General features: G+C 32.4%; 2 protein-coding genes across 2 annotated transcripts; both read left to right on the top strand.

The window, feature by feature from the left end:
* The first annotated feature begins 1,415 nt into the window (after positions 1–1,415).
* On the top strand, positions 1,416–2,624 carry LOC139854362 (uncharacterized). The gene has a single exon (XM_071843670.1). The coding sequence runs from the start codon at positions 1,416–1,418 to the stop codon at positions 2,622–2,624; it is 1,209 nt and encodes a 402-aa protein (XP_071699771.1).
* A 33-nt stretch (positions 2,625–2,657) lies between these two features.
* On the top strand, positions 2,658–3,029 carry LOC139854361 (uncharacterized). The gene has a single exon (XM_071843669.1). It carries the CDS (start codon positions 2,658–2,660, stop codon positions 3,027–3,029), a length of 372 nt encoding a protein of 123 aa, XP_071699770.1.
* Positions 3,030–12,147: the final 9,118 nt, after the last annotated feature.

Raw genomic sequence — 12,147 nt, 5'->3', positions numbered from 1 at the left:
GTCATGAATGATTACTCATATTTTTGTAATTTTATGAGATATTTTATGCTAGTTGCCAAATGATAGTTCCCACATGTGTTAGGTGACTCACATGGGCTGCTAAGATCTGATCATTGGAGTGTATATACCAATAGTACATACATCTAAAAGCTGTGTATTGTACGAGTACGAATACGGGTGCATACGAGTAGAATTGTTGATGAAACTGAACGAGGATGTAATTGTAAGCATTTTTGTTAAGTAGAAGTATTTTGATAAGTGTCTTGAAGTCTTTCAAAAGTGTATGAATACATATTAAAACACTACATGTATATACATTTTAACTGAGTCGTTAATTCATCGTTAGTCGTTACATGTAAATGTTGTTTTGAAACCTTTAGGTTAACGATCTTGTTTAATGTTGTTAACCCATTGTTTATTATAACAAATGAGATGTTAAATTGTTATATTATCATGATATTATGATATATAATATATCTTAGTATGATATATATACAGTTAAATGTCGTTACAACGATAATCGTTACATATATGTCTCGTTTTGAAATCTTTAAGTTAGTAGTCTTATTTTTACATATGTATTTCATTGTTAATACACTTAATAATATATTTAATTATCATTTAACATAATTAACCAAGTGTATCAATATCTTAATATGATTCATATGTACCTAGTAAGACGTTGTTATAACGATAATCGTTATATATATCGTTTTCGAGTTTCTTAAATTAATAGTCTCATTTTTATGTATATAACTCATTGTTAAAATACCTAATGAGATACATACTTATAATAAAATCATATTAACTATATATATAACCATATATATGTCATCGTATAGTTTTTACAAGTTTTAACGTTCGTGAATCACCGGTCAACTTGGGTGGTCAATTGTCTATATGAAACCTATTTCAATTAATCAAGTCTTAACAAGTTTGATTGCTTAACATGTTGAAAACACTTAATCATGTAAATAACAATTTCATTTAATATATATATAAACATGGAAAAGTTCGGGTCACTACAATATTGTGCATGAGAACCAATCCGCTTTTATCCCCGGTCGTCGTATCTCGGATAACATTTTGTTAACACAAGAACTTATGTGCAACTATCATCTTGATCGTGGAACACCTAGGTGTACGTTTAAGGTTGATATTCAAAAGGCATACGATACTTTTTATTGGGGTTTCCTTCGTTCTATCTTATGTCATTTTGGTTTCCATAAAACAATGATTAAATGGATAATGAAATGTGTAACAACTACATCCTTTTCTATTAGTATTAATGGAATTTGTGTGGCTACTTTAAAGGAAAACGAGGTCTTAGATAGGGGGATCCAATGTCTCCGTACTTATTTACACTCGTGATGGAAGTCTTATCTCTTATGCTTAATCGAAATATTCAACAAACCATGGGTTTCAACTATCATCCGAAATGTGAGAGTCAAAGTATTATCAACTTATGTTTTGCGGACGATCTTTTTATTTTTTCCCATGCTGATATGACTTCGGTGAAGGTTATTTTCGATGCCCTGGAGGAATTCAAGAATTGTTCCGGGCTTACTCCTAGCATTCCTAAGAGCACGGGGTATTTTGCTAGTGTGCCTCATCATTTAAAAAGTCAGATCCTTAACATGATGCCGTTCGAAGAGGGTAAGCTTCCAGTGAGATACCTTGGTGTTCCACTTGTATCATCTCGATTACTTAATCGTGATTGCAAGTTGCTTGTAGAGATGGTTCGAAATCGCATTTTTAACTGGAAAAGTAAATTTTTTTCGTTTGCGGGTCGTATGCAATTGATATCGTCTGTTCTGGTATCCATGCAGATTTATTGGTATTCGGTTTTCATAATCTCGGACTCTATTATTAAAGAGATCGAAAAGATGATGCGAGGTTTCTTGTGGTGCCAAGGAGAGATGCAAAAATGTAAAGCAAAAGTTAAATGGGATATTGTTTGCCTTCCAAAAGATGAAGGGGGCCTTGGCATTAAAAAGTTAAAAATATGGAACATTGCTCTTCTTTCGTCTCAGGTGAGGCGTTTGCTTGTTAATAAACAATCTCTTTGGATTAAGTGGATACATTCTTATCGACTTGGAGAACGCAGTTTTTGGGATGTTATGATCTCACCAAACGCAAGCTGGAGTTGGCGCAAGCTTCTCCATATTCGTGATTTTATTAAAGATCATTTCGTCCACAAGATTGGTAATGGAGGCAACACTTCGGCATGGTATGACATTTGGAACGATCATGGCAGACTTGTAAATGTATTATCAAGGAGGAACATCATACGTGAGGGGTTTAATGGTAATGAAATGGTGTGTAATATTATGCATAATGGTAACTTTAATTGGTCAGCGACATGGTTAACCGAGTTCCCTATTCTCAACAACATAGACCCCCCATGTTTGACAAATAAAGATGATGATGTCTTCTGGAAGGATCTAAATGGCATAGTCTCAGAATATTCTGTGTATAAAGTGTGGGAAACTATCCGACCACGAGCCACTTGTGTTCCATGGTTCAATGTTGTTTGGTTCAAGCAGTGTATCCCTCGTCATGCTTTTGTGGTGTGGTTGCTTATGGATACTCGGCTGAAAACTCAGGACAAACTAAAAGATTGAGAGCGCAACCCAAATAATAACTTGCAATGCTTGATGTGTAATGGTCAGCCGGATTCACATGACCATCTCTTCTTCAAATGTCTCTTTTCTGCGCAGCTGCATATGAAGTTTGGACAGTTAGCCATGATGCCGGACTGGTGCTGCTCATGGAAGAGTACTCGTGATACTTTTATTCCTTTTGCTGCTCGTAATTTGTCTAGAATGGTGGTTCCGAAGATAGTTTTTGCAGCCACGGTTTATTTTATATGGCAAGAAAGGAATAGTAGGTTGTTTGGTGGTAAAGCTCGTTCAGTGGACCAGATGTTCGAAATCATTTTCTCTACTGTAAGGATGAAGCTCCTGTCTCTCAAGTTTAAGGAGTCGTATAACGTTCGTGTTATGAAAGATAATTGGAAAGTTCCGTAATAGTGTTGTGCGGGTGTCGGTAGTGGGGTCTAGATTATTTCTGAATGTAATAGTCTAGGTGGTCGTTTCTTTGTGGTTGCAAGACTCACTTGCAACATTGAACTTTATTGTTTTCATTCTTTTATTATTTTTTAATAATATTCAGCGAGGTAACCCTTTACCCAAAAAGATATTTTCTATTGTTTCCGTTGTTGTCATCCCCTCATATTTCTAGAGCTAAGGGCCTTTTTTTTCTGACTCGCTCAGGGCACTAAAAATGTCAGGACCGGCCCTGATATTAATATACTCCTTAGTACTCCGTTTGTAGTACAAATTCCAAAACTTTATATATTTCTATTCTAATTTTTTTAAGTGATAAAGCATAACTCATTATTAATATAACACTCCATAGTTTTTTTTTTTTTTTTTTTTTTTTTTTTTCAATTTAAGTGTACTTTTATTTTAATAATAGTATTATTTATAAAAATAAATATAATATCGAAATATAATAATAAAAAAATAATAAAATTTTAGAAAGTATGTCATGGTTGACAATGGTGTGTTATGGGAGTGTTATGAAAGTAAGTAGTGAGGAAGAAGGAGAGAGAAAGCTGATGTGGAGCTGAGGAATTGTTGATGACGGCGTAATAGTTGGGATTGGTCTTAAAAAAGTCTTGTAAAATCAACTTTTGTAGTGACTGTTGGGCTCACAATCATGATTTCCTTTTTGAAGCACCACCACCAAAAGCTTTATGTAGTTGTCAAAACTATATGGTCCTACGTCACATGACTTTGCGTCGGGCAAATTTAGCCACATTGTTTATCTTTGCCCGTATGGCTATCATGCTTTCTCCTTTACTTTGCCACAAAGACGTGCTTGTAAACAAATAAAATACGTTTTGTCAAACGATGTGGTGTCAACTTAATTAAGCTTGCTCGTCTTAACACAATAGTGTCTACGTGCTACATTTTTATGGATTAATTCTTCATATTAAGGCATGCTATATCAGACATGCTCAGGAAAAAAGCACTACAAGTAAAATAATTATTTGTGACAATTCCGTATGTAACGGTGCCCATCCCACAGCGTGGGATCCTACATAGGGATGACAATGGTCACCCGATCCGATGGATATCCACCCGATCCACCCGCTTCGTGATGGATATGGATGAATCTAAATGGATATGAATACGGATATGGATGAACCTAAATAGATATGGATATGGACATGGATGAAAAGTTTCATCCATGGATATATATCCATTACTACCCGAAATACATATAAAAATACATAGATATAGATATATGCTTACATATTTACTATTACAAGTTCATTTACCGTTAGACTTGCATTTTGCAGTCAACCCTATAATAAAATAACTATAATATATTACAATAAAATACGTAAATCTAACAAAAAAAAAAAACCCTACGATTTCATATTTAATTTTTCATAATTTATGTTTTATAGTAAATTTAACAAATTTTATTATATCTTCGACAAATATGACATATTCTTATGGATAGATTTTAATTATGCTATTTTATATTTATATTTGCTATACTACGTTTTTGTTTTAATCGCATATTAGAAAATATTATAACATTTTTAAATATCAATTGGATATCCATTAACCCGCTTAATCCACTGGATATGGATATGGATGGATGACTTGAAACTAAATGAATATGAATTTGGATATGGATGAACAAAAACTAAATGGATATGGATATGGATACGGCATCACCAGATTCATATCCGATCCATTGTCATCCCTAATCCTACATGGCAAAAAAGCAACTCCACCTCACCAAAGTATTAATGCTTTGGTTGGCAAACATTGGAGGTGTGCGTAGAAGAAACACCCGTTGGTGTTTTTTTTAATATTTTATTATTTTTATCCTTTTTAATACTTAACCCACATATATTTTAATACATCATCACAATACTCCTAACCCACACTAAAAATCCACACCACCAATACTTCAAACAGAAATTCCACATATCTTAATCATCAAAAAAGTGCAAAAAACAACTCACACCACCAACTCACCCCCAACCACTACAAATAGTCTTAGTGACAACCTATTTTTTGGTCCTTAGACCATATATAATGCAGCGTGATAGGGCAATTTTTACCTCCATCACGGCACCATCACGCCACAATGTGGCGTGATGGGAGGATAAATTGAAGCGTGATGATTTTTTAGCTAATCACAATTTAGTTTTAAGTATTTATAATTTAATTAAATCAATAAAAATAATAAATAAAGTCTATCATACCTCATCACCCTATTACTATTACAAACTCCATTACGCCAACATCATCACACTTGCCACATTAGCACTATACCCCACATCACACTCTATCACGCCATCACCATTATACATGGTCTTAATAATGCTAGTTAGCAGTGGCGACTATAGGTTAAAGACCGTGGGGTCACGGGACACCATTAGTTTAAAATTTTTATATAGAAAACTCTTTAAATTATATAATACACCACTAAATTTAACTGTAGGACCCATATATTTTTTGAATTTAATGTTTTTACTTTAAAATGTACATGACACCACTAAATTTAACTACTTGTACAACATATATATTTTCAAATTTATAACTTTTTAAAGGTAAACAATTACTAAAATAGCATTTAAATATAATTAATACTTAAAAAATTCGTTACCCCGTTGAGTTATGATCCTGGAATCACCAGTGCTACTTAACTACTATTAAAAAGTCGTCACTACATTTTGGTCATTATACAATATTAGTGACCAAACAAATGGTCAATATAGTAACTAATTTTAGTATTTTGGTCTCTAATATTTGTAACGACCCAACCCGTTATCCAACCGAAACACTAGAGATTTTTTTTATACAGACCATCTGGACGGCGTCCAGTTGTGAAGGGCAGGACGGCGTCCAAGCAATTGGGACGGCGTCCAAATGAACTGCCAGGGGCTGTCCCCGGAGTACAAGTCAAGCGGACGGAAATCCCGCTTCCCGACACTTTTAAACGAAATGACTTTCACAACACATTATAATAATTAAAACTAAGAGGTTTCCACAATAAAATCAAGTTTTACAACACCGGGCCCACATCAACCCAAATTACGACAAAGTGACCATTCGACCCATTTTAGTTTAATTCAAAACATAGACTATAACAACCCTCATTTTTCCATTCTGAATTTACTAATTAGGGTTTCGTTTTCTTGTTCTGTGTCTCATCATTAGGGTTGTTATCAAGACGTATTAAATGCCTTATTAATAATGCTCGTAATTAAACCTGAAACCCTAAACCTAATCTAAACTCTAACCTTGAAGGTTCATTAATATTATAAGTCTTAACCCTAATATCAAATTAATAATATAAACCCTAACCCCGGTGTAAATTAAATTATATGAATTATTAACATTATGAACGTATATGTAAATTAAATTACTTTTGTTAATAGCTAACCTTATAACAAATAAAATTATATAAATTAAAACTAATTTAGAAAGGATTTAAGTGATAATAAAAAAAATGATATGAACTAAATTAAAAATTTATAAAAGTAAAGGTCTAATAAATAAATAAAATGTAATTAAATAATTATAACTCTAATATTAATAATATTAATAAAAAATATACTTAAATAAATAATAATATGTCGTATAAAAAAAAGAATGCTATGTATCAAACAAATCGTCTGTATAGGAAATTTAGAGAAAAACTTGGTCACTAAGTCTACAAGTTCTAATTAAACACAAACTACCACACTTGATCACCAAGCTAACCTAGTTTAATTAGGAAACCTAGCAATCCTATATAAATTCTCAAGTTTTCCAAGTTATTCATCACATAAACCTTGCATTAGTCGACTGATTATCTCCTGTTTTTCCCTCAATTTTTTGTCGACAACCTCTAGTTTCTTTTCTCTATTCAGTCGACTAAATCACCTCTCAAAACACCTAGCCTGCTGTCGCCAATCATCATCAACATTAGTCATTGAATTGCTGCTGTAAACCCTCCCGTTTCCTGCTGTTTTCGCGAACCAAAACAACCCTACAAACCATTCTAGTGCTGCGTCTGTTGCTGCCAAACCTGATGGGTTTGTCGAGCCAAAAACAAGTCCAAGTACCATCCATTCTTGCTGTGTTTTTTCTGGTTTCTTGTTGATGTGTTGTCGTGATCAAACAGCCCAAAGGAGTCCACAATTATCTGGTTTCCTGCTGCTGTCTGCCTGAATTCTGTCGAGTTCATTCAGACCCAAAAACAGTCCTTTTGGGTCGTGGTTGCTACTGGATCTGCTTGGTTTCTGTTTCTGCACGTATCATCATCAATCTTTGGTTTCAAACCTTGCTTAAGGTAGTCTTAAACCCTAGTTAACTTTGTTCTTTACTTAATTACATACAAGTATATTAATAAGTATTATATTATGTATGATGATTACGAAGAATGAATAAAATCTATGTTAAAAAGTTATGAATAAAAGTTATGAATTAATGCAAAAGCTAAAAATTATGTTTATGATTTTATGTCTTAAAGTTTAATGAATTAGTGTTGAATAATAATAAGTAATTGATTTGATCATAAAGCTAGTTAATAATAATAGTTAAGAGATTATGAATCATGATTTTGAATATGAATAAGTGATGAAACTAGATTATGATTATGATAGTAAAGAATTGATTGAATATTAAGATTAGGGTTAAAAGTTTTGAATAATTATTATGGTTAATGATTTTGGCATAGGTTATGAGTAAGTTAAATAATTATGTATGAAGTCTTATGAATAAGATATTGATGATGTTAAAAGTATTATTATAAAGATGATGATTATGATAAAAGATGTATGATTATGGTTATTGAATAATAAACTAGTTAGTATAACAAAGAGTTATGAATTACGAATTGATCATGAAAGTATTAAGGTTAAGGTTAAAGATTATAATTTTATGTGTGTTGGTTAATGGGTTACAACATGGTTAATAAGACACTAGGTGATAAATATAATTAGGTAATGATGATTAAGCAATTGATTACGATTATTAAAGACTAGGGTTAATGAACATGATTAGTTATTTAGATAAAAACTTATGATTTTATGATTTTATGTTAAAGTTACAAGGTTAAGTTTATTAATAAAAGGTTATGATTTTATGTAGGAGAATAATGATAAGTAATTTAGTAAAGGGTAATGATAATAATGATACTTGTGCATGCATGCATGCATGCGTACGTATGTGCATGTATACATTGTATGTATATGTGTGTGTGTATATATGTAAATATATACATACGTGTATATGTATGTGTATATATGTATGTATATGTACGTGTGAATGTATGTATGAATGTGTATTATGTAAGTATAAGTTAGTAAACTTAATAATAAGAAAAGTAATAAGTATATGTATATATACCATCTTACACTATTATATAAGTAACACATATACCTACTATATATATATATATATATATATATATATATATATATATATATATATATATATATATATATATATATATATATATATATATATATAGTATTGAACACATACATGTATAATAATAATAAAAAATATATATGTATATATCACATAGATATAACTATATACGTAACATATAATGATAGTGATACATAGTAATTGATTAAAGTAAATAATAATACTATTATTAGTATAACTTATACACTTAATTATATAGTAACACTTAATAACACTAAGTATAGTTTGATATAGTTTGCTATATTAATAAACAAACTTTATGTCTATTAGACATTAACTAATCAAACATAATATCTCTAGGTTGAGATCTCCGTGTTCAACACTCCGATCATATAACTTGCGTGGAATATCTATCTGCTATTAAGGTGAACTTCATAGCCCATCTTTTTACTATTTCTTAACTGTTTTATAAACTTTGGGGTGAGACACATGCTTGTTTTTAAACTGTTTTATGATTAGACACAATTACTCAAATGTTAACTACATACATGTTGTTTGTTAACAATAACGGTCACTGCTAATATAATTCGTTATATTAGTAAACATACTTTGTCTGTTGACAATAACGGTCACTATTAATATATTCATTATATTAATAAACATACTATAACGGTCACTGTTAATATATTCATTATATTAATAAACATACTTATAACGGTCACTGTTAATATATTCATTATATTAATAAACATACTATAACGGTCACTGTTAATATATTCACTATATTAACAAACATACTTTGTCTATTGACAATAATGGTCACTGTTAATATATGATGGAATTCTTCACATAAACAAGTTACAAAACCCATTTTGTATATGTATGTATTCGTGTATATATGTGTATGTCAAGCGGAAGCAAAATAAAGTTTATGCATGTAAAGTTTAACCTCTTAAACAAGAATTCCATTAAAAGATCTAGTCTTGAATAATATACTTAAATGTAAATAGAAGCTAGTGAGGTGTTATACCTACTCCAAAAGGAGGTGAAGAACAAGGATGAAGAAGATGATGTAGATGAACAAAGCTTCTAACTTGAAGCCTCAAATCTTTGATACCCACAAGCACTAATCAACACCCAAGACTTGGTTAGGATTTTAAACACTTAAAATAAGCTTGAATCAAACTTGAAGAACCCCTTTTTGTTCTCCCTTGAATTCGGCCAAGAAGGAGGAAGAAGGAGGAGTTTTTGTTTTTCAAATTTGCATGTAATCTAGTATGTGTGAATGTACCAAAGTAAAAGTATCAAATGAAGAGATTTAAGCAACCAAGACAAGCATGGGGTGGCTTGTCTTGGAGCCATAAAACCGCCACCCCATCTATTGGTGGAGGAAAATCCTTTTAATTTTTATTATTCAAATTAATAAGATTAATTTGTTAAATAAAATTCCATTTGATACTTCCACTTACTTCTTTATAAAACCTATTATAAAGATAAGTAAATATACTTATTTACTTGTACATCATAAACTTATAATCCTCTTACAAGTTGTCCATGTATTACATGCACATATATTTAATTTTATAACCATTTTATAAAATTATCACACTTACATTTTTAATTATCCAAATAATTATTCAAGCATATTATCTTTAGAAAACCAATTTCTAAAGTCAAAGTGTATAGTATTTATTTTAAAGATCCATTCCTTAAAACAAATACTTTAAGGTGTTGTTGGCTTGTTATTGGGTATGACCCGACTTGGATCATAACATGTTGGCCACATTAATCAATTATGTCTCTCGGGCATATGAAATACCTTCAATCTCCCACTTGCACGAGAAACATAAGGAATTAATGCAAGTGACAGATACCACCTAACGACCGTCCATCACCCCCAACATGTTATGACTTAGTGCCATTCAATAACATCATCCCTTTCGAGTTCCCATCTCGAATATGATTAGGTGAATCTTTCAATATATCCTTTTGTCCTAGATGTCATGTCAAATCCAAGAGACATAGAATGATCACTCTCTTATAGATCTAACTTTATCAGGCCTTAGGCATCTGACTCTCAACGAATAAGAGGGACAAATTCCATCTTGACTACATACGTCCTAGACACTACACTTCGTACCATACCTGAAGCCTCCCTTATGTACTACCATGTTTCAGAATAGCGAAGGAAAGAATCAAGGCACAATATTCGGTGAATGTCTGAACCCAATATGTGTCTCAGGTCAGAGGATATAATGATATTCTCCTTTACTCAAGATTACATGTGATCAACCACAAAGGCTCCATATAGTAAATCTTGAGAGCGGGTCTTCCAATATTTGTGTCCCACAAATATCTATGAACCTTGGTCGCAACCTTGCCCCACATTAACCATTTGAATGCTAACCAATCCAAGTTCATAATAGTCTAGACCTCACACTTGTTCCCACAAATGTGATCAACTACGGAATTCAGAATAATAGTTTATTCATGGATAAAATATGCAAAATTGGAACATGACTCATAAATAAATTAATACCATAATTATATTAATGAGTTTGAACTAATTCGTTCCGTTACAATACATAAAATAGATCAATTCCAATCACTAGAATATCGAAGCCCTAATGCACAAACATGTCCCTCATGTTTTGGCCCATGTAAAAGCTTCGTGAGTGGATCCGCAACATTTTGATCTGTGTGAACTTTGTGAATACATATCTTTCCCTTTTTAACCTCATCCCTGATGTAGTTGAATCTCCGCTCAATGTGACGAGTCTTTTGATGAGCACGAGGTTCCTTGATTTGAGCAATCGCACCCTCGTTGTCACAAAAGATCTCAAGAGGGTCCTGAATGGAAGGGACCACTCCTAAGTCGTCGATGAATTTCTTCATCCATGCAGCTTCCTGAGCTGCCAATGAGGCAGCAATGTACTCCGACTTTGTAGTGGATAACGCAACAACTTCCTGTTTTGCACTCTTCCAAGAGACCGCACCACCATTTAACATGAATACATAACCGGATTGTGATCGAGAGTCATCTCGATCAGTTTGGAAACTCGCGTCCACGTAACTTTTTACAGTGAGTTCCTCCTCACCAGACCCATATATTAGAAACATATCCTTAGTCCTTCTAAGGTATTTCAATATACATTTAACCGCAGTCCAATGACTATTTCCTGGGTTATTCTGGTATCTACTTGTCAAGCTTAGAGCGCATGACACATCCGGTCTAGTACATATCATTGCATACATGATAGACCCAATAGCAGATGCGTATGGGAATTTCTTCATTCTCTCTTGTTCATCTTTGGTGGTAGGACACTGAGATGAACTGAGAACGGTTCCCTTTTGAATAGGTACCAAACCTTTCTTAGAGTTTTCCATCTTGAACCTTTTCAAGATTTTATCAATGTATGTACTTTGACTTAAACCTATCAACTTCTTGGATCTATTCCTATAGATACCAATCCCCAATATGTATTGTGCTTCTCCAAGATCCTTAATGGAGAAGCAACCTTTTAACCAAGTTTTGACCTCTTGCATTGTGGTTATATCATTCCCAAATAATAATATATCATCCACATATAGCACAAGGAACATTATGGAGCTCCCACTAGCCTTCTTGTATACACAAGCTTCATCACCATTTTTAATGAAGCCAAATTTCTTTGCCTCTTCATTAAAACGATGATTC

This window comes from Rutidosis leptorrhynchoides, chromosome 6, assembly GCF_046630445.1.
Source record: "Rutidosis leptorrhynchoides isolate AG116_Rl617_1_P2 chromosome 6, CSIRO_AGI_Rlap_v1, whole genome shotgun sequence".
NCBI classification, from domain to species: domain Eukaryota; kingdom Viridiplantae; phylum Streptophyta; class Magnoliopsida; order Asterales; family Asteraceae; genus Rutidosis; species Rutidosis leptorrhynchoides.
The sequence above is the reverse complement of the archived record's forward strand: the minus strand, read 5'-3'. Positions and strand labels throughout refer to the sequence as shown.

Coding starts and splice junctions, on each gene's coding strand:
- LOC139854362 (XM_071843670.1), top strand. CDS start 1,416: ATGGGTTTCAACTATCATCCGAAATGTGAGAGTCAAAGTATTATCAAC.
- LOC139854361 (XM_071843669.1), top strand. CDS start 2,658: ATGTGTAATGGTCAGCCGGATTCACATGACCATCTCTTCTTCAAATGT.